Source organism: Somniosus microcephalus, chromosome 6, assembly GCF_052327205.1.
Source record: "Somniosus microcephalus isolate GS21.2 chromosome 6, FLI_Smic_1.0, whole genome shotgun sequence".
Classification (NCBI taxonomy): domain Eukaryota; kingdom Metazoa; phylum Chordata; class Chondrichthyes; order Squaliformes; family Somniosidae; genus Somniosus; species Somniosus microcephalus.
The window spans coordinates 496,314-520,027 of NC_140992.1; the positions used below are offsets into that span (position 1 = coordinate 496,314).

Sequence of the window (23,714 nt, forward strand, 5' to 3'; positions counted from 1 at the left end):
TGTGGTAACAGGGCGCTTAGAAAATAATAATAGGATTGGGTAGAGTCAACACGGATTTATGAAAGGGAAATCGTGTTTGACAAATCTGAGATTTTTTGGAGGTTGTAACTAGTAGAATAGATAAGGGGGAACCAGTGGATGTGTTTGTTTGGGATTTTCAGAAGGCATTCGATAAGGTGCCGCACAGGAGGTTATTAAACAAAATTAGGGCTCATGAGATTGGGGGTAATATACTAGCATGGATTGAGGATCGGTTAACGGACAGAAAACGGAGTAGGAATAAACAGGTCATTTTTGGGTTGGCAGGCTGTGACTAGTGGGGTACCGCAAGGATCAGTGTTTGGGCCTCAGCTATTCACAATCTATATCAATGATTTGGATGAGGGGACCAAAGGTAATATATCCCAAGTTTGCTGCTGATACAAAGCTGGGTGGGAATGTAAGTTGCGAGGAGGATGCAAAGAGGCTTTAAGGGGATATAGACAGGCTAAGTGAGTGGGCAAGAACATGGCAAATGGAATATAATGTGGAGAAATGTGAAGTTATCCACTTTGGTTGAAAAAATAGAAAAACAGAGTATTTTTTAATTGGTGAGAGATTGGGAAATGTTGGTGTTCAGAGGGACCTGGGTGTCCTTGTACACGATTAGTTAACATGCAGGTACAGTAAGCAATTAAGAAAGCAAATGGTATGTTGGCCTTTATTACAAGAGGATTTGAGTATAAGAGTAAAGACGTCTTACTGCAATTATATAGGGCCCTGGTGAGACCACACCTGGAGTTTTGTGTACAGATTTGGTCTCCTTACCTAAGGAAGGATATACTTGCCATAGAGGGAGTGCAACGAAGGTTCACCAGACTGGTTTGTGGGATGAGGGGATTGTCCTATGAGGAGAGATTGAGTAGATGAGGCCTATATTCTCTGGAGTTTAGAAGAATGAGAGGTGATCTCATTGAAACATACAAAATTCTTACAGGACTTGACAGGGTAGATGTAGGGAGGATGTTTCCCCTGGCTGGGAAGTCTAGAACCAGGGGTCGGTCATTTAGGACTGAGATGAGAAATTTCTTCACTCAGAGGGTGGTGAATCTTTGGTATTCTCTACCCCAGAGGGCTGTGGAGGCTCAATCGATGAGTATATTCAAGGCCGAGATCGATAGATTTTTGGATATTAAGGGAATCAAGAGATATGGGGATAGTGCAGGAAAGTGGAGATGAGGTAGAAGATCAGCCATGATCTCATTGAATGGCAGAGCAGGCCCGAGGGGCCAAATGGCCGACTCCTGCTCCAATTTCTTATGTTCTTATAAATTGGGGTGTGGTAGTTAATACAGAGGAGGACTGCATCAAAATACAGGAATACATTAATAAACTTGCAGAATGTGCATGTAAATGGCAAATGAATTTCAATATAGATAAGTGTGTGGTGGTACATTTTGGTAGGAAGAATAAGGAGGTCACATACTCCTTGGAAAATAAGTCTAAATGGGGGTAGAGGAGCAGTGGGATCTGGGGGTACAGATGCACAAATCACTAAAAGTAGCGACACAGGTTAATAAGGTCATTAAAACAAGTAAACAAAGCACTGGGGTTAATTTCTAGAGGGATAGAATTGAAAAGCAGAGAAGTTATGTTCAACTTGTGTAGAATCTTGTTTAGACCATACTTGGAGTACTGTGAACAGTTCTGGTCACAATATAAAAAGGATATAGAGGCACTGGAGAGGGTGCAAAAACAATTTACAAGGATGATACCAGAACTGAGAGGTTATACCCAATGTTCCCTCTAATTTTTTTTGTGTGCACGGTTCCTTTAAGTGGCTGCATGGCCCATTCAAATTTTTGCACGTGTGGTTTTTCCATTTAAAAGCCGGTGAACAGCCTATGCGGGACCTCCAGACCGCTGCACAGCCACGCAGCTTAGCGGGAATGTTGGTTATACCTATCAGGAAAGATTGAACAGGCTGGGGCTCTTTTCTCTAGAAAAGAGAAGACAGGGGTGACCTGATAGAGGTCTTTAAAATTGGTTTGATAGGGTAAATGTAGAGAAGATGTTTCCATTTGCAGGGGAGACCAGAATTAGGGGTCATAAATATAAGATAGTCACTAAATAATAGGAAATTCAGGAGCAACTTCTTTACCCAGAGAGTGGTTAGAATATGGAACTCGCTACCACAGGGAGTGGTTAAGGCGAATAGTATAGATGCATTTAAGGGGAAGGGCATTTGATAAAGTATCACATAATAGGCTTGCCAGCAAAGTTGAAGCCCATGGAATAAAAGGGACAGTGGCAGCATGGATACGGAATTGGCTAAGTGATAGGAAATAGTGAGTAGTGGTGAACAGTTGTTTTTCGGACTGGAGGAAGGTATACAGTGGTGTTCCCCAGGCGTCGGTACTAGGACCACTGCTTTTATTGATGTATATTAATGACTTAGACTTGGGTGTACAGGGCACAATTTCAAAATTTGCAGATGACACAAAACTTGGAAGTATAGTGAACAGTGAGGAGAGTGATAGACATCAAGAGGACAGAGACAGGCTGGTGGAATGGGCGGACAGGTGGCAGAGGAAGTTTAATGCAGAAACGTGTGAAGTGATACATTTTGGGAGGAAGAACCAGGAGAGGAAATATAAACTAAAGGATACAATTCTAAAGGGGGTGCAGGAACAGAGAGACCTGGGGGTATATGTGCACAAATCGTTGAAAGTGGCAGGACAGGTTGAGAAAGCAGTTAAAAAGGCTTACAGGGTCCTGGGCTTTATAAATAGAGGCATCGAGTACAAAAGCAAGGAAGTTATGATGAACCTGTGTAAAACACTGGTTCGGCCTCAACTGGAGTATTGTGTCCAATTCTGGGCACCGCACCTTAGGAAGGATGTGAAGGCTTTGGAGAGGGTGCAGAAAAGATTTAGGTTCATGGGATGTGGAAATACAGTTATGTGGATAGACTGGAGAAGAGTCATAGAGTCATAGAAGCTGGGGTTGTTCTCCTTAGAGCAGGGAGGATTGAGAGGAGATTTGATAGAGGTGTTCAAAATCATGAGGGGTCTGGACAGAGTAGATAGAGAGAAACTGTTCCCATTGGTGGAAGGGTCGAGAACCAGAGGACACAGATTTAAGGTGATTGACAGAAGGTCCAAAGGCGACATGAGGAAAAACATTTTTTACGCGATCTGGAATGCACTGCCTGAAAGGATGGTGGAGGCAGATTCAGTTGTGGCTTTCAAAAGGGAATTAGATAAGTACCAAAAAAAAAAAAAAAAAAATTGCAGGGCTACTGAGAAGGGCGGGGGAGTGGGACTAGAGGAAGTTCTCTTGCAGAGAGCCGTCACGGGCCGAATGGCCGCCTCCTGTACTGTAAGGATTCTATGAAGAAAGGAATAGAAGGATATGGTGATAGGGTGAGATGAAGTTGAGTGGGAGGAGGCTCGTGTGGCACATAAACACCGGCATAGATCTGTTGGGCTGAATGGCCTGTTTCTGTGCTGTAAGTAGTTTGTAATTTTTTGAAAGTCATTATTGAATCTGCTTCCACCACCCTTTCAGGTCGTGCATTCCAAATCATCATAACTTCCTGCCTAAAAAAAAAAAAAAAAAAAAAAAATTCTCCTTTTCCCTCTGAAATCTTTAGTCTATGTCCTTTGGTTACCTGTTTTTATTTCAGATTTCCAGGACTTAGCATTTTTCAAGTTGTTTCTCTGGCTTTGTTTCCCACAGGAAGCACAGTGGGGAGAAACCGTACGTGTGTGACCGGTGTGGCCAGCGCTTTGCTCAGGCCAGCACGCTCACGTACCACGTCCGTCGCCACACGGGAGAGAAACCCTACATCTGCGACACGTGTGGGAAGGCATTCGCCGTCTCCAGCTCGCTCATCACACATGCACGCAAACACACAGGTAAGATCTTATTGCGTGGCTCCACATCAACACCAGGTTAAAAGGCAAATCCTATAACTTTGTTATAGAATTAGACTCCGTGCTGATTTAATCGGATTTATGTGCTGTTCACTGTAACCAGAAAAGCTGATCCCTCACAAATACATCCCACACTTTCCCAACTCTCGGACAGCCATTATTACTTCTCTCAGTAGTAGTTATTTGATACTGGACTACTAATCCAGAGGCCTGGACTAATGATCCGGAGATGTGAGTTCAAATCCCACCACGGCAGCTGGGAATTTAAATTCAGGTAATTAAATGAATCTGGAATAAAAAGCTAGTATCAGTAATGGTGACCATGAAACTATCGGATTGTTGTAAAAACCCATCTGGTTCCTTTAGGGAAGGCAATCTGCTGTCCTTACCTGGTCTGGCCTATATGTGACTCCAGACCCACAGCAATGTGGTTGACTCTTAACTGCCCTCTGAAATGGCCCAGCGAGACACTCGGTTGTAACAAACCGCTACGAGAAACAATAATGAGAGTAAAACTGGACGGACCACCCGGTATCTACCTAGGCACCGACTTTGGACATAACAGCACACCCAGCCCAGTCAACCCTGCAGAGTCCTCCTCACCAACATCTGGGGACTTGTGCCAAAATTGGGAGAGCTGTCCCGCAGACTAGTCCAGCAACAGCCTGACAGCCATACTCACAGAATCATACCTTTCAGACCCAGAGGTGGCAGCACAGTGGTATACAGTTGGGAGGAAATGGCCCTGGGAGTGCTCAACATTGACTCCAGACACCATGACGTCTCATGACTTCAGTTCAAGCATGGGCAAGGAAACCTCCTGCTGATTACCACCTACCGCCCTCCTTCAGCTGATGAATCATAATTCCTCCATGTTGAACAACAACTTGTATTTATATAGCGCATTTAACGTAGTAAAATGTCCCAAGGCGCTTCACAGGAGCATTAAGAGACAAAAATTTGACAGCCACATAAGGAAAAATTAGGGCAGGTGACCAAAAGCTTGGTCAAAGAGGTAGGTTTTAAGGAGCGTCTTAAAGGAGGAAAGAGAGGCGGAGAAGTATAGGCAGGGAATTCCAGAACTTGGGGCCTAGGCAACAGAAGGCACGGCCACCAATGGTTGAGCGATTATAATCAGGGATCCTCAAGAGGGCAGAATTAGAGGAGCGCAGATATCTCTGGGTGTGGGGGGTGGGTGGTTGTCGGGCTGAAGGAGATTACAAAGATAGGGAGGGGCGAGGCCATGGAGGGATTTGAAAACAAGGATGAGAATTTTGAAATCGAGACGTTGTTTAATCGGAAGCCAATGTAGGTCAGCAAGCACAGGGATGATGGGTGAATGGGCCTTGGTGCGAGTTAGGACACGGGCAGCCGAGTTTTGGATCATCAAGTTTACATAGGATAGAATGTGAGAGGCCAGCCAGGAGTGTGTTGGAATAGTCAAGTCTAGAGGTAACAGGCATGGATGAGGGTTTCAGCAGTGGATGAGCTGAGTCAAGGGCAGAGACGGGCGATGTTACGGAGGTGGGAATAGGCGGTCTTAGTTATGCTGCAGATATGTGGTCGGAAGCTCATTTCAGGGTCAAATTTGACCCCATATTTGCAAACATTGTGGTTCAGTGTCGGACAGATGTTAGGCAGAGGGATCGAGTCGGTGGCTAGGGGACCGAAAAAAGTGGCTTCGGTCTTCCCAATATTTAATTGGAGAAAATTTCTGCTCATCGGACAAGCAGTATATGACGATATAGAGACCGTGGAGGAGGTGAGAGAGGTGAAGGTGAGGCAGAGCTGGGTGTCGTCGACGTACATGTGGAAACTGACGCTGTGTTTTCGGATGATGTCGCCAAGGGGCAACATGTAGATGACAAATAGGAGGGGCCAAGGATAGATCCTTGGGGGACACCAGAGCTAACGATGCAGGAGCAGGAAGAGAAGCTATTGCAGGTGATTCTCTGCCTACGATTAGATAGATAAGAATAGAACCAGGCGAGTGCAGTCCCACCCAGCTGGACGACGGTGGAGAGGCGTTGGAAAAGGTTGGAGTGGTCAACTGTGTAAAAGGCTGCAGGCAAGTCGAGAAGGATCAGGAGGGAAAGTTTACCTTTGTCACAGTCACAAAGGATGTCATTTGTGACTTTGCGAGCCGTTTCGGTCTGTGGCAGGGGCGGAAACCTGATCGGAGGGATTCAAACATGGAGTTGCAGGAAAGATGGGCACAGATTTGGGAGGCGACAACATGTTTAAGTACTTTGGAGAGGTAAGGGAAGTTGGAGATGGGGTGGTAGTTTGCAAAGACGGAGGGATCAAGGTTTGTTTTTTTGAGGAGAGGGGTGATGATGGCAGATTTGAGGGAGAGGGGGACAGTACCTGAGGACAGGGAACCGTTAACAATGTCAGCCAACGTGGGAGCCAGAAAAGAAAGTTGGGTGGTCAACAGTTTGGTGGGAATAGGGTCGAGGGAGCAGGAAGTGGGTCTCATGGACAAGATGAGTGCGGAGAGGTCATGAGGGAAGATCGGAGAGAAACTGGAGAAAGATGTGAGTTCAGGGCTAGGGCAGGGGGAACTTTAGAGGAAGTTTGGCCTGGTGGGCATGGGGAAGGAAGGGAAGTGGCAGAGGCAGTTGAACGGATGGTCTCAATCTTGGAGACAAAGAAGTCCATGAGCTCCTCACATTTGTTGTCAGAGGTGAGGGGAGAGGGGTTTAAGAAGACGATTAGCAGTGGAGAATAGAAACCGGGGTTTATCTTTGCATTCCAGAATGATTCTGTAATAGTGAGCAATTTTGGCAGACGAAAGCAGGACCCGATAATACTTTGTGGTTTACCGGCAGAACGGCCAGGGTGAGAGAGAGTAATTGTTTTAATAGGGTGTGGTTGAGCATATCCGAAGCTGCAGAAATGACATGGTGACTGGAGGGCCAAAGGCTGGACAGTTGGGATTTGATAAGTGCAGTTGTAAGAGAGTTGGGAGAGTTTTTTCCAGGGGCGGACACAGAAGGAAGTAGGGTTGTTGGGGTGGGGGTGGGGGGGAGTGGTTGAAAGGGTGGAGAGCAATACCAGGAAGTGGACAGAGATGGCAAGGTCAAGGGGGTGGCCGTGAATATGGTTTGGGGAGTTTATATGGAGGGAGAGATTAAGGGAGCATAGGAGGCTAGTGAACTCCGAGGAGAGAGAGAGAGAGAGCGTGATGAATTGAGATGGAGGTTGAAATCACCAGGGATGAGAAGTCGTTTGGTGCAGAGACTGAGAGGAAAGCAGTGAAGGTATCTCGGTAATAAAAATTTTTATGGTACTTGAGTGGGCGGTAGAGAATGAGAATTTTAAATGAGGTGAAAGGGGTGGAATAAGATGAGATGCTCAAAGGAGGAGAAAGTGCCGGGGGATTAGGGGGACAGACTAAGGTGTGATTTGGTGATGAGAGCCATGGCGGCCTGAGTGGTGGAAGTTATAGCCAGGCGGGGAGGCTTCATTTAAGGGTAAGGTGTCAACCCCCTCAACCAAGTTTCCGTCAGGGCCATGATGTCGATGCAATCATCCTCGATAAGCTCATGGATGGCAAGGGCCTTGTTCGCAAGTGAACGGACATTCTGGACATCCACCACCTTAAACGTTCACTCCCTCCACCACCAGTGTACCGTGGCTGCAGTGTGTACCACCTACAAGATGCACTGCAGCAACTCGCCAAAGCTTCTTCGGCAGCACCTCCCAAACCTACAACCTAGAAGGACAAGGGCAGTAGGCGCATGGGAACACCAACAACTGCAAGTTTCCCTCCAAGTTACACACCATCCTGACTTGGAAATATATATTCTTTCATCGTCGCTGGGTCAAAATCCTGGAACTCCTTCCCTAACTGCACTGTGGGAGTACCTTCACCACACGGACTGCAGCGGTTCAAGAAGGCGGCTCACCACCACCTTCTCGAGAGCAATTAGGGATGGGCAATAAATGCTGGCCTTGCCAGCGATGCCCACATCCCAGGAACGAGTAATGTCGTGGAGCTCATGAGCAAAGTTATCAGTGCTCGATGTTCCAGCTCTTTAGATGGCTGCTCTCTGGGGCGCTGGTCTCGCTCTCTGGGGCGCTGGTCTCGCTCTCTGGGGCGCTGGTCTCGACTAATACTCGGCTCACTTGTTTTGTATATTTCTTTAATAATACGCATCATCATTTGCCATTTTCGGAACCTGATTTGTTGGCCGTGGAAACTTGAATAGGATTTTATGTTTTTTGTGTCCTGAATGATCCAGCACGGGTTTTTGGTCTCTCCGGAATGCGCTGCGCTCACTGACCTGAGCAGGAGCATGAGCTGTTACTCAAACTGGTCTCTGTGCACCAGGGTTAGTAAAACCGAGCCAGGGCTCCTGCTCCGGCTCACTGTACAGCGGCTCCTGCTCCGGCTCACTGTACAGCGGCTCCTGCTCCGGCTCACTGTACAGCGGCTCCGGCTCACTGTACAGCGGCTCCTGCTCCGGCTCACTGTACAGCGGCTCCTGCTCCGGCTCACTGTACAGCGGCTCCTGCTCCGGCTCACTGTACAGCGGCTCCTGCTCCGGCTCACTGTACAGCGGCTCCTGCTCCGGCTCACTGTACAGCGGCTCCTGCTCCGGCTCACTGTACAGCGGCTCCTGCTCCGGCTCACTGTACAGCGGCTCCTGCTGGTTAGAGCACACATATGAATGTCAGGTAAGGACAGAATTTGCTGTGACCATCCACAATTAATGTGTAACTCCAATCCCGCACTTGCTAATGTGGGATGCCGAAGCTAAGGGGCGTGTTTGTAACTAATCCCAAGATACTGGTTCAGAGACTGGGTCATGTTCAAGGACACGAGGAATTAGTGGGGCTCAATACGCCAAAATAAAATTTACAGGTGTGACAGCAACATGCTTCCCACGGTCGACTAGCATTCAACACTCGCATGAGGGCTGTTGGCATTTCTGTAACTTTCTGTATCAAGTATCAGGAGAGGAGAGGGAAATTTGTCTGTCTCTATAGATTTCGGTGTCAGTTTCACCCAATTCACTTGTAAGATTTAAGAAAGAAATAACTTGCATTTATATAGCACCTTATCACATCCTTGGGACGTCCTAAAGTACTTGAAGTGCACTCACTGGAACTCGGACAAATACAGCGTTCGATTTCCACAGCAGCAGGATAGATGACCGCTAATCTGTCAATGATCTTAGTTGAAGGAGGAATTTGGTGATGAGACACAATTTTCTTGCTTTTATTTGAATAATGTCATTGGATCTTTTATGTCCCACTGAGCAGATCGATAAGGCCTTAGTTTAACATCTCATCTGAAAGACTGCAACTCTGACAGTGCAGCGCTCCCTCAGTACTGCCCCTCCGACAGTGCAGCACTCCCTCAGTACTGCCCCTTCTACAGTGCAGCGCTCCCTCAGTACTGCCCCTCCGACAGTGCAGCGCTCCCTCAGTACTGCCCCTCTGACAGTGCAGCGCTCCCTCAGTACTGCCCCTCCGACAGTGCAGCACTCCCTCAGTACTGCCCCTTCTACAGTGCAGCGCTCCCTCAGTACTGCCCCTCCGACAGTGCAGCGCTCCCTCAGTACTGCCCCTCTGACAGTGCAGCGCTCCCTCAGTACTGCCCCTCCGACAGTGCAGCACTCCCTCAGTACTGCCCCTTCTACAGTGCAGCGCTCCCTCAGTACTGCCCCTCCGACAGTGCAGCACTCCCTCAGTACTGCCCCTTCTACAGTGCAGCGCTCCCTCAGTACTGCCCCTCCGACAGTGCAGCACTCCCTCAGTACTGCCCCTTCTACAGTGCAGCGCTCCCTCAGTACTGCCCCTCCGACAGTGCAGCACTCCCTCAGTACTGCCCCTTCTACAGTGCAGCACTCCCTCAGTGCAGCGTTCCCTCAGTACTGCCCCTCCGACAGTGCAGCGTTCCCTCAGTACTGCCCCTCCTGCGGTGCAGCGCTCCCTCAGTACTGCCCCTCCGACGGTGTAGCGTTCCCTCAGTACTGCCCCTCCGACGGTATAGCGTTCCCTCAGTACTGCCCCTCCGACAGTGCAGCGCTCCCTCGGTACTGCCCCTCCGACATAAGAACATAAGAAATAGGAGCAGGAGTAGGCCAATCGGCCCCTCGAGCCTGCTCCACCATTCAATAAGATCATGGCTGATCTGATCCTAACCTCAAATCTTCTATCACTCTCCATCCCACCCGAACCCATGTGATCTCCCGGGAGAGGCGAAAAACCAGATTAAAAAACCCAATGGCCAATTTGGGAGAAAAAATCTGGGAAATTCCCCTCCGACCCATCTAGGCAATCGAAACTCGTCCAGGAGATCACTCTCCCTATATTTTCTACAGTACTTACCTTCTGTAAAGGCGATCTCCACCCCAGCCAGGAACAGGAATAAAACCATCTCCTGAAATCTAACACAGAATTAGAACACAAGAAGTAGGAGCAGAACCAGGCTACACGGCCCCTGGGCCCGCTCCACTACCCACAGGGCCATGACCATTCCGAACCTAGACTCATGTCCAATTTCCTGCCCGTAACCCTTAATTCCCTTTACTTCTAGGAAACTATCTATTTCTGTTTTAAATTTATTTAATGTAGCTTCCGCAGCTTTCTGGGGCAGCAAATTCCACAAACCTACCACCCTCTGAGTGAAGAAGTTTCTCCTCATCTCAGTTTTGAAAGAGCAGCCCCTTATTCTAAGATTATGCCCCCTAGTTCTAGTTTCACCCATCATTGGGAACATCCTCACCGCATCTACCCGATCAAGCCCCTTCACAATCTTATATGTTTCAATAAGATCGCCTCTCATTCTTCTGAACTCCAATGAGTAGAGTCCCAATCTACTCAATCTCTCCTCATCCCCGGGATTAACCGAGTGAACCTTCTTTGTACTGACTCGAGAGCAAGTATGTCTTTTCTTAAGTATGGACACCAAAACTGTATGCAGTATTCCAGGTGCGGTCTCACCAATACCTTGTACAACTGCAGCAATACCTCCCTGTTTTTATATTCTATCCCCCTAGCAATAAAAGCCAACATTCCATTGGCCTTCTTGATCACCTGCTGCACCAGCATACTAACCTTTTGAGTTTCGTGCACCAGGACCCCTAGATCCCTTTGTACTACAGTACTTTCCAGTTTCTTGCCATTAAGATAATAACTTGCTCTATGATTTTTCCTGCCAAAGTGCATAACCTCACACTTTCCAGTATTGTATTCCATCTGCCAAATCTCTGCCCACTTACTTAGCCTACCTATGTCCCTTTGCAGGTTTTTTATGTCCTCCTCACTCACTACTTTCCCTCCCATCTTTGTATCATATGCAAAGTTTGATATGTTACACTCGGTCCCCTCCTCCAAATCGTTAATATAGATTGTAAAGAGTTGGGGACCCAGCACTGACCCCTGCGGAACACCACTAGTTACTAATTGCCAGCCTGAGAATGAACCATTTATCCCAACTCTCTGCTTTCTGTTAGATAGCCAATCCCCCACCCACGCCAGAATATTACCCCCAATCCCGTGATTTTTTTTATCTTGAGCAATAATCTTTTGTGTGGCACCTTGTCAAATGCCTTTTGGAAGTCTAAATACACTACGTTCCCCTTTATCCACCCTGTATGTTACTTCTGTAGTGTCCATGTGTTGATAAAGACACTGAAGACAGGAGTTGGTTCATAGGTATTTACTAAGCAAAGTCTGGGGGGGGTTTCTAAAGGATATACACAATACACGGGCTGATATAGCCCAAGTGGCAATTACAGGCATTACGCACACCTGGGGCTCTTAAAGGCACATACACCACAATTCCTCCCTTTTTAGTTAACCAGTACATCATATTTTAAGTAATTATTAATTACATGTTCTATGCAAAATAATATACATTGCTGTAATTAATTAATTATAAGTTAGTCTCTCAGGAGGCTTCCTGACTCGGTCCGGATAACGTCTCGGGGGTGTAGTAGTTTCTGGTGGTTTAGTAGGTTCTTCTGGCAAGGCTGATTCGGCTTAAATGCCAGTGTCGGGTTCATCGGGTTCCAGTATCACCGGATCGGAGGTAGATATGGGTATCTCTACTTCACCGTTAGATGTATAGAGTGGTGGTGTAAGTTGTCCCTTTTCGGATGACTTTATGATTTGGTCAGCATGGCACCTTATTATGCTTTCTCCGATGTCCATGGTATACATCAGTGGTCCTAGTCATGTGCAGATAGTTCCAGGCTGCCATTTCTCGGTACAGTAGTCCCGGGCCAAAACTTGTTGACCTATCTGGAAGGTTCTAGTTGGCCTTTCATTCATGCCTTGAAACTGCCGGTTCTCCACGTCCCTTCTGATGTTGGGCTTGACCAAATCCAGCCGGCATCTTAGGTTTCTATTGAAGAACATCATGGCGGGAGTTTGGTTGGTAACCATATGTGTTGCATTCCTGTATGCAAATAAGAAGTTATCCACCTTGTGCTGAAGTTTTATGTCTTCATTACCCATGGCCTTGATGGCCTTCTTGAAGGTCTGGACAAACCTTTCAGCCAATCCATTGGTGGCGGGATGGTATGGGGCAGACGTGTAGTGCTTAACCCCATTGTTTTTTTAAGAACTTTCTGAATTCTTCGGACACAAATTGCGGTCCATTATCAGAACAGATCTGTTCTGGTAGCCCATTCCTGGCAAATATGGTCCTTAATACTGTGATGGTTTTTTCCGTGGTGGTGGAGGACATCTTTATTACCTCCGGCCACTTGGAGTGTGCATCAACCGCGATTAAGAACATTGAGTCCATAAATGGACCAGCAAAGTCGATGTGTACCCTTTGCCAGGGAGATGAGGGCCACTCCCATGGATGTCGAGGGGCTTGTGGTGGAGCGTTTTGGACCTTCTGGCATCCTAGGCAGCTCTTGGTCATTTCTTCGATGTCTCCATCGATACCTGGCCACCATACAAACGCCCTGGCTAGGTTCTTCATTTTCACTCCACCCAGATGCCCCTCGTGAAGCTCCTTTAGCACTTTATCCTGGAGTTTGGGTGGAATCACCACTCTGGATCCACACATCAAGGTTCCTCGGCACACTGACAGCTGTTCCCTTCTTTACGAGAATGCTGGCAACAGTGGTTCGCCATGTGCTGGCCATCCCTTCACTGTTAAATCGTAGACCCGTGAAAGAGTCGGGTCATTTCTCGTTTCCCTTTCAATGCAGAATTTGTTACTGGTAGACATTCCACTATGGTAGAGTGGAACATCTCCATTGGGTCTACTGTAGGTGCCTCTTCTACCATTGGCAACGGTAGGCGCGATAAACCGTCAGCATTCCCATGCTGTTTTGATCCTTTGTATTCTATGTTGTATTGGTGTGCCCCTAGAAAAAGGGACCACCGCTGTAGCCTTTGTGCTGTCATAATGGGAACACCCTTTTTAGGGTTGAATATGGAGATGAGGGGTTGATGGTCAGTCAACAAGGTAAATTTTTGTCCGTGTAGGTAATGGTTGAATTTCTTTACTCCCCATACCAGGCTGAGTGCTTCCCTGTCGATTTGGGCATAGTTACGCTCAGCTGAGTTCAATGAGCGTGACGCAAAAGCTATCGGCCGTTCCGAGCCATCAGGGAATTTATGCGATAATACTGCTCCTATGCCGTAAGGGGATGCATCGCACGCCAGTCTGATCGGCAGTGATGGGTTGTAATGAGCCAAAACTTCTTTGGATGTGATTAAGTCTTTGCATTTATGGAAGGCATTTTTGCAGCCTTCGTTCCATTTCCAAATTACTCCTGGTTGTAGCAGTTCATTAAGAGGGTGTAGAAGAGTTGATAAGTTCGGTAAAAATTTATGATAGTAATTTATTAATCCCAGGAACGACCTTAATTGTGAAACATTTTCAGGTGCTGGGGCTTTTATGACTCCTCAATTTTTTCAGGTGACTTATGCAACCCTTCCTTATTTATTATGTGGCCACAATATGATATTTGATTTCGGAAAAATTTGCACTTGGGGCGATTTGCTCGTAGGCCCCGTTCTCTCAGCCTAGTGAGCACCTGCTCTAAATTGGCAAGGTGCTCGTTGTCGTTTTCTCCTGTTACAAGGATGTCGTCTAGGTAGCATTGAGCCCCCGGAATCCCTTGGAGGACTTGCTCCATAGCTCTTTGCCAGATAGCTGGAGCGGATGCTACTCCGAAAACCAGTCGATTGTACTGGTACAGACCTTTGTGTGTATTTATCGTGAGATATTTTTTAGAGGCCTCTTCAACCTCCATATGTAGGTATGCCTGTGCCAAGTCAATTTTGGTGAAACGTTTCCCTCCGGATAGTGAGGCGAAAATATCTTCTATCCTCGGAAGAGGATACTGTACCGTGTGAAGGACCGGGTTTACAGTCACCTTGAAGTCTCCACAGATGCGAATTTTTCTCTTCTTCAGATCCATCACCCTTCAATGCTTTCTTCATGACTGGGACGATGGGTGTTGCCCACTCGCTCCAATCTATTTTAGATAATACGCCTGCCTTTTCCAAATTCTCCAGCTCTGCCTCGACTGCTGGACGAATTGCGTATGGCACCGGTCTTGCCTTAAAAAACTTGGGAATTGCTGCATCTTCCACTTTTATTGAGGCGGTGATGCCTTTCAAGGTTCCTAGTTTCTCTTGAAACACTTCCTTGGCGTTGGCCAAGATGTCTTTTAATCGTTCAGGTATGACGTCGTCATCATTTTTTTCCTTACTGGTCACCGTCAGTGCCTGAATGGAGTGCCAGTCTAAACGTATTTTTCTGATCCATTCACGTCCCAACAGCGGTGGACCACCATCTTGTAGAACGTATAAATACAACTTCTGTATTTCCTTGCCTTTGTATACAACGGGCACCCTTATTTTTCCTTTGGGGTATACTTTCTGCCACGTATATGTTTTCAGGATAATGGATGTGTCTTTTAAAGGTATATGCGGAAATAGCCGCTCGTAATCCCGTCGATTTATGACGGTCAGAGCTGATCCTGTATCTAGCTCCATTTTAACTGGGGACCCTGCTATTGTGAGGGTAACCCAAATGGTCTGGTAATCTTCTTTGGCAATTACATTATGTAATTTGAGAGAGCTTAGTCTCTTGTTCCTGGAGTCGCTATCGCTCTTCTGGTCTTCGGAGCTACTGTCCGTCATCATTTGTACCTTTCTGTGCTTTTCCTTATTGATTCTTTTCCCGTTAGTGGATTTTTTATTTCCAGATCGGCGCACACGTGGAATGTGTCCCATCTTTCCGCATCGCCTGCATGCTTTTTCCTTGAACCAGCAGTCCCTCTGGTCATGGGTGGATCTGCCGCAGCGATAACATCTATCGAAACCCCGTGTCATTTCATGGGTGCCGACGTCCTGTGGCCTTTGCTGTATCTTTGCAGCTCCTATTGCACTGAAAGCCTTGTCCAGTGTTAAATCTTTCTCAGAAGATACCTTTTTTTGTGTTTCTACACTTAGGGGATCGCAGATGAAGTTGTCTCGCAGAGAATCTGCCAGTCCTGCCTCGAACTGGCAGTGTAGGGTATCAACAATCTCCTCAAAATTCTTGTCCATCGGTTCGGCTGGAGTGATTAAGTTTCGTAACAGCTTGTATGTCTTTGCGCCCATTAGATCCAGAAGCACTGAAGCTTTTTTTTCATCTTCTATTCCATTTGCGGTGCAATATACCTCCACTCTTTCCACATATGTGGTCCAATCCTCTATCTTGTTATCAAAAACATCAATATTGCCAAAATTAGGCTCTGTTTCGCTATCAAAAGCATCAATATTGCCAGACTTAGGCATTTCAGAAAAGATATGGTGCTTCCCGCGCTTTTTTTTTCTTTTCTGTAGCAAAGATATGGCGCTTCCCGCGCTTTCCCGCCGCTGCTGCCGATAACAACGTTGTTTACTGCGGTTTCCGTTCTCTTTATCTTTTTTAAAAATTTACTGTTGGAGACTCGTTCCCGCCGGAGGTCTGAACGCTGACCTGCTTGCCGCGCCGGCCGTCTCCCGAGTACTCCCTCCCAGTCTGTTATTGCTTGCCTCCGATTTCGCTGCCTGTTTCAGCTGTAGAGCCCGCCGCTGGAGCCCCAGCCTGACGCCCAGGAAGGATTAGCGCAGTACCTGCTACCAGCTTGGCCAGCTGGTGAAACTACAGCTTTTCTCACTTTCTTGAGTCTTCTGGACGCCGGAGGAATCGATGTCCTTGAGGTGCTGCCGAATTGCCGGTAAGTCCGTTTCCACTTCGTCGCCACTGTAGTGTGCGTGTGTTGATAAAGACACTGAAGACAGGAGTTGGTTCACGGGTATTTACTAAGCAAAGTCTGGGGGAGTTTTCTAAAGGATATACACAATACACGGGCTTATATAGCCCAAGTGGCAATTACAGGCATTACGCACACCTGGGGCTCTTAAAGGCACATACACCACAACTTCCTCAAAGAACTCAAGCAAATTTATCAAACATGACTTCCCCTTCATGAAACCATGCTGAGTTTGTCCTATTAAATTATGTTTATCCAAATGTCCTGTTACTGTCTCCTTAATAATGGACTCTAACATTTTACCAACCACCGATGTTAGGCTAACAGGTCTATAGTTTCCAGCCTTCTGCCTACTACCCTTTTTAAATAAGGGTGTTACATTAGCAGTTTTCCAATCTGCCGGGACCTTTGCTGAGTCCAGGGAGTTTTGGAAAATTATTACCAATGCATCCACAATCCCTACCGCCACTTCCCTCAAGACCCTAGGATGTAAGCCATCAGGTCCAGGGGATTTATCCGCCTTGAGTCCCATTATTTTACCAAGTACCACTTCCTTAGTGATTTTAATCGTGTTTAGCTAACCCCCCTTAGCCCCCTGTTTGTCCAGTGTTGGGATATTCTTAGTGTCCTCTACTGTAAAGACTGATACAAAATATTTGTTCAGCGTTTTTGCCATCTCCATGTTTCCCACCATCAATTTCCCGCTCTCATCCTCTAAGGGACCAACATTTACTTTAGCCACCCTGTTTCTTTTTATATAACTATAGAAACTTTTGCTATCTTTTTATATTTTTTGCTAATTTGCTTTCATAATCTATCTTCCCTTTCTTAATCAATCTTTTAGTTATTTTTTGCTGTCTTTTAAAGACTTCCCAATCTTCTATCCTCCCACTAGATTTGGCTACCTTATATGCCCTTGTTTTTAGTCGGATACTATCCTTAATTACTTTACTTAGCCACGGATGGCTCTCTTTTCTTTTACACCCTTTTTTCCTCAGTGGAATATATATTTTTTGGAAGTTGTAAAATAACTCCTTAAATGTACACCACTAATCATGTACCGTCTTATCCTTTAATCTATTTTCCCAGTTCACTCTAATCAATTACGCTCTCATACCTTCATAGTCTCCTTTATTCAAGCTCAGCATGCTTGTTTGAGATCCAACCTTCTCACCCTCTAATTGAATATGGAATTCAACCATGTTATGGTCACTCATTCCAAGGGGATCCTTTACTAGGACATTTTTAATTAATCCTGTCTCATTACACAGGACCAAATCTAAGGTTGCTTGCCCCCTGGTCGGTTCAGTTACATACAGTGCAGCACTCCCTCAGTACTGCCCCTCCGACAGTGCAGCACTCCCTCAGTACTGCCCCTCCGACAGTGCAGCACTCCCTCAGTACTGCCCCTCCGATGGTGCAGCACTCCCTCAGTACTGCCCCTCCGGTGCAGCACTCCCTCAGTACTGCCCCTCTGACAGTGCAGTGATCCCTCAGTACTGCCCCTCCGACAGTGCGGCGCTCCCTCAGTACTGCCCCTCCGACGGTGCAGTGTTCCCTCAGTACTGACACTCCGACGGTGCAGCGATCCCTCAGTACTGACCCTCCGAAGGTGCAGTGATCCCTCAGTACTGCACTGGAGTGTTGGCCTAGATTATGGGGCTGAAAAGCCTTTCCCTCCCCCCCCCCCCCCCCGCTCTGCTGTGTGGATTTCCAGGGTTAGGCTGGAGTCGCTGTTCTGTGTGTCACTGTCACTAACTGCTGCAGGAAATGCAGTGCACACAAGCTGGTGCCTCGTCACAATGTCTACCTGCTGCGCAGTCGGCCCCTGCGTTTGGTGCAGGCATCGGGCTGGGTTCCTGCGGGTGCAGTGATCTGTGAATCAGTTTTTCCAGGTCACTGGGCTGCACAGAGGGCGGGGCCAGGTGTGGGAATCCCCTCCTCTAAGCTTCGCCCCTCTGACAGCAGGGGCTGTGTCTAGGAGGAGGGCAGTTCCACCCCTGGCAGGATTCTGAGCCTTCTGCACCAAACCTCTGACTCAGGTCAACCGAGTGGCCGAGGATTTAATGCTGCCTTTCTGCTTGTACCCAGAGCCTCTGACTCAGCACCAAGAGTGCTACTGATTGAGCCAAGCTGACACAATGGGAAGTTATTTCTTCCTGTGCGATTGTTGTGTGTCTGGAGAATGTCTGATCCTGGCGGCTGATAATGTGCTGGCCAATGCCCCATAAGTCTCTCGATAATTAGCTAGGCTTTCACTGATGGTTTTAATTGATTGAAGTTGTAATTTTGACTGGTTTGTTTCGCTCTCTCTCCTGTGCAGGTGAAAAGCCGTACAGCTGTCATACGTGTAGTAAAAGTTTCATCTCTTCAGGAGAGCTGAATAAACACAGCCGATCACACACGGGTACGTGGGAGGACCCCTGAGACGGGGCAGGAACCAGCCGCACTGGTCCTCGTTCAGCACAATCTTAAAATCTGTGCAAAAATTGTTAACCTGAAGCTCCCCTGATGGTCCAATTAGTAAATAGAGGGCCAACAATCGACCACCACTCACCTGACTGGGTACAGGGGTTACTAGTGATGGGGAAATTCCCCACACCTGGCTGGGTTCAGTGGGTATTGGTGATGGGGGAATTCCCCACACTGGGCTGGGTACAGGGGGGTACTAGTGATAGAAAAAACTTGCATTTATATAGTGCCTTTCACAACCTCAGGACGTCCCAAATAGCCAATGAAGTGCTTTTGAAGTGTAGTTGCTGTTGTAATTTAGTCGCAGCTGCTGCATGTGTACGGGGTCCTTCATTGCATGGCTGTGTGGGGGATATTTGGGTGAGATTTGCACAAATTTATCTCGCGCCCTACCATTTTGTAATTCACTTTTTTAGATTTCTGTACAGTCTCTCCTAACAATGGAGTCTGAAAGGGGGCCTGATTTCTTTCTCTGCCCTGAACAGGTAACATTTTCCTAACAAAGCCAGTTTCGATGTGTCAGGATTTTTTTCTGTATGGGTGGCACTGGCAAGGCCGTGTCTGTTGCGCATCCCAGGTTGCCCTGGGGGTATTGGTGAGAGACTGGAGTCACATGTAGGCCAGACTGGGTTCCCCTCCCTGAGGGTATCTGAACCAGTGAGTTTTTGCAACAAATCAATTTCTGATGCCAGCCCAGAAATGACCAGACTTTTTTGAATTAAATTTCACAAGTTTCTCTGGTGATACTTGAACCAGCCGCCTCTAGATTGGGATCCAGGACTAGGACTGTACCCACTTGGTGACCTGGAATCAGCATCTGGGTTAACCTGACCTGTAAGCTGTATCAATAATTTCACTGCATTGCAGACTGGGCAGGACTGTTAGATTAAAATCACATCCTTTAGACACTTAAATCAGTTTGTTCCCCATTAAATTGGTCAGTCTCTTTACCTAATGTCACAGCCTTTAGAATTATAACATTGTTCTGGTGATAGAAATGATTGACAGGTTATGATAGGGAGATGGTGAGTGATTGAAGAGAGAGAGAGATGGTGAGTGATTGGAGAGAGAGAGAGATGGTGAGTGATTGAAGAGAGAGAGAGATGGTGAATGAGTGAGGAGAGAGCGGGGGCGGGAGAGGGGGTGGGGGTGGGAGAGTGGAGCGGAGAGGGCTGTGGGGAGGGAGCGGTGCAGTGAGTTTGGTTTGAGATTGGGCTGGGGCAGGGAAGAGCCGACACAGACTGAAAAATTTAAGCTAACAAGCATTGGAACTTTCAGAAGGGGGAGATCAGAGGATTGGAACTATTTGCATAAATATCCACTTTAAAGTGTGTTTCTTTCAGGTGAAAAACCTTTTGTCTGTGAATTGTGTGGGAACTCCTATTCCGACGTGAAGAATTTAAAGAAACATAACAGTAAAGCTCATGTAGGTGAGTATTTTCATAGAATCTTACAGCACAGAAGGAGGCCATTTGGCCCATTGTGCCTGTGCCGGCTCTTTGAAAAAACTGTCCATAGGAACAGGAGGAGTCCATTCAGCCCCTCGAGCCTGTTCCACCATTCAATGAGATCATGGCGGATCTGCGACCTAACTCCATATACCCGCCTTTGGCCCCTATCCCTTAATACCTTCGGTTAACAAAATATCACTCTCGGATTTAAAATTAACAATTGATCTAGCATCAATTGCCATTTGAAGGAGAGAGTTCCAAACTTCTGCCACCCTTTGTGTGTAGAAGTGTTTCCTAATTTCACTCCTGAAAGGTCTGGCTCTAATTTTTAGACTGTGTCCCCTAGTCCTAGACTCCCCAACCAGCGGAAATAGTTTCTCTCTATCTACCCTATCAGTTCCCTTTAATATCTTGAAAACTTCAATCAAAACACCCTTTAACTGTCTAAATTCTAGGGAATACAACCCTAGTTTGTGTAATCTCTTCTCATAACTTAACCCTTGGATTCCGGGTATCATTTTGGTAAACCTACGCTGCACTCCCTCCAAGGCCAGTATATCTTTCCGAAGGTGTGTTGCCCAGAACTGCGCACAGTACTGCAGGTGTGGGCTAACAAGGGTTTTGTATAGCTGCAGCATAACTTCTACCCCCTTGTATTCTAGTCCTCTAGCTATAAAGGCTAGTATTCCATTAACCTTTTTGATTATTTGCTGTACCTGTTCATGACACTAGCAAAGGACGACTAAAAAAAATGATAGAGAAGATAGCTTATGAGAGTAACTATAAAAACACACAGTAAGAGCTTCTACAGGTATATAAAAAGGAAGAGAGTAGCTAAAGTAAACATTGGTCTCCTAGAGGAAGAGTCTGGGGAATTAATAATGGGAAACACGGAAATGGCGGAGACTTTGAACAAATATTTTGTAGAATCATAGAAAGTTACAGCACGGAAGCAGGCCATTTCGGCCCATCGTGTCCGCGTCGGCCAGCAAAGAGCTATCCAGCCTAATCCCACTTCCTAGCTCTTGGTCTGTAGCCCTATAGGTTACAGCATCCCAAGTACACATCCAAGTACTTTTTAAATGTGGTTAGGGTTTCTGCCTCTACCACCCTTTCAGGTAGTGAGTTCCAGACCCCCACAACCCTCTGGGTGAAGAAATTTCCCTTCTAAACCTTCCACCAATTATTTTAAATCTGTGCCACCTGGTTTCTGACCCCTATACTAAGGGAAATAGGTCCTTTCTATCCACTTTATCTAGGCCCCTCATAATTTTATACACCTCAATAAGGTCTCCCCTCAGCCTCCTCTGTTCCAAGGAAAACAAACCCAGCCTATCCAGTCTCTCCTCATAGCTAAGATTCTCTACTCCCGGCAACATCTTTGTGAATCTCCTCTGCACCCTCTCCAGTGCAATCACACCTTTCATGTAATGTGGTGACTAGAACTGCACGCAGTACTCTAGCTGAGGCCTAACTAGTGTTTTATACAGTTGAAGCATAACCCCCCTGCTCTTGTATTCTATGCCACGGCTAATAAAGGCAAGCATTCCGAATGCCTTCTTAACCACCTTATCTACCTGGCCTGCTACCTTCAGAGATCTGTGGACATGCACTCCAAGGTCCCTTTTTCCTCTACACTGCTCAGTGTCCTACCATTTAATGTGTATTCCCTTCCCTTGTTAGCCCTCCCCAAATGCATTACCTCACACTTCTCCGGATTGAATTCCATTTGGCACTGTTCTCTCCACCTGACCAATTTATTGATATCTTCCTGCAGTCTACAGCTTCCTTCTCCAGTATCAACCACACAGCCGATCTTAGTATCACCTGCAAACTTCTTAATCATACCCTCTATATTCAAGTCAAGATCATTAATATATACCACAAAAAGCAAGGGACCGAGTACTGAGCCCTGCGGACCCCCACTGGCAACAGCCTTCCAGTCACAAACACCCATCAACCATTACCCTCTGCTTCCTGTCTCTGAGCCCGTTTTGAATCCAACTTGACACTTTGCCCTGGATCCCATTGGTTTTTAACTTCGTGACCAGTCTGCCATGTGGAACCTTATCAAAAGCCTTGCTAAAGTCCATATACACTACATCAAACGCACTACCCTCATCTACCCTCCTTGTTACCTCCTCAAAAAATTCAATCAAGTGTCAGACACATCCGTCCCTTAACAAATCCGTGCTGACTATCCTTGATTAATCCGTGTCTTTCTAAATGAAGATTTATCCTGTCCTTCAGAATTCTTTCCAATAATTTTCCCACCACCGAGGTTAGGCTGACTGGCCTGTAATTACTTGTTCTATCCTTTTCTCCCTTTTTAAACAAGGGTACCACATTAGCAGTCCTCCAGTCCTCCGGCACCACACCTGAAGCCAGAGAGGATTGAAAAATGATGGTCAGAGCCTCTGCTATTTCCTCTTTTGCTTCGCTTAACAGCCTGGGATACATTTCATCCAGGCCTGGGGACTTATCCACTTTTAAAGCTGCTAAACCCCTTAATACTTCCTCACTCACTGTTTATTTCATCTAATATTTCACATTCCTCCCCTCCGATAGCAATGTCTGCTTCGCCCCTCTCCTTTGTGAAAACAGACGCAAAGTATTAATTAAGAACCCTACCGACGTCTCCCGCCTCCACACTCAGATTTACCCTCATGATCTCTAATAGGCGCTACCCTTTCTTTAGTTATCCTCTTACTCTTAATATATTTATAAAACATCTTTGGGTTTTCCTTGATTTTACTTGCCAAGAATTTTTTATGCTCTCTCTTTGCTTTCCTAATAATCCTTTTTAATTGTACTCCTGCAGTATTTAGCCCTCGGTATCTGTCGTACGCCTCCCTTTTTTTCGTTATCCTACCCTGTATGTCCCTAGACATCCAGGGGGCTCAAGATTTGTTAGTCCCACCTTTTTTCTTTGAGGGCACATATTTGGTCTGAACCCTCCGGATCTCGTCCTTGAATGCCTCCCACTGCTCTAACACTGATTTACCTTCAAGTAGCTGTTTCCAGTCCACTATGGCTATATCCCCTCTGAGCTTAGCAAAATTTGCCTTTCCCCAATTTAGAATTTTTATTCCTGGTCTATCCTTGTCCTTTTCCATAACTACCTTAAATCTAACTGAATTAATGGTCACTAGCACCAAAATGCTCCCCCACTGATACGCCTTCTACCTGCCCAGCTTCATTCCCTAAAACTAAGTCCAGAACCGCCCCCTCCCTTGTTGGGCTTGCTACATACTGGTTAAAAAAGTTCTTGTGGATGCATTTTAGGAATTCCGCACCTTCTATACCCTTCACACTAATTTTATCCCAGTTAATATTGGGGTAGTTGAAATCCCCTACTATTACAGGAAACTTTCGATTTACCGGCACCTAAATAACCGGAAATCTCGGTTAACCGGCAAGATTCAGGAGTAGGTTTTACTTCATATTGTACTTGCCTTCCTCCATTTGTTGCTGTGCAAGGGTGTGGCTGCAGCTGTTGCTAAGCTACAGAGACGCTTGGAACTTGTGGCCATTGTTCTACACTTGTTGCTAAGCAACAGGGTTTGTTGCTTTATATGGAGCTGTCAGCTCTCCCTATCTTTTACTATAGTGTTCGGTTATCCGGAATTTTTGATGAACCGGCA

General features: G+C 46.5%; 1 protein-coding gene across 5 annotated transcripts in view; it reads left to right on the forward strand.

Moving 5' to 3' along the window:
- Nucleotides 1-23,714, forward strand: part of LOC147115364 (myoneurin-like) — a 51,129-nt gene that overhangs the window by 21,962 nt on the left and 5,453 nt on the right. For 2 of the 5 annotated variants that reach the window (XM_085989621.1, XM_085989620.1), the window contains exons 5-7: nucleotides 3,721-3,899; nucleotides 18,471-18,554; nucleotides 19,963-20,049. In XM_085989621.1, the coding sequence (XP_085845747.1) occupies nucleotides 3,721-3,899; nucleotides 18,471-18,554; nucleotides 19,963-20,049 (350 nt within the window). The remainder of the gene's footprint in view (nucleotides 1-3,720; nucleotides 3,900-18,470; nucleotides 18,555-19,962; nucleotides 20,050-23,714) is intronic. The other 3 variants (XM_085989623.1, XM_085989622.1, XM_085989624.1) reach the window with 3 other exon arrangements.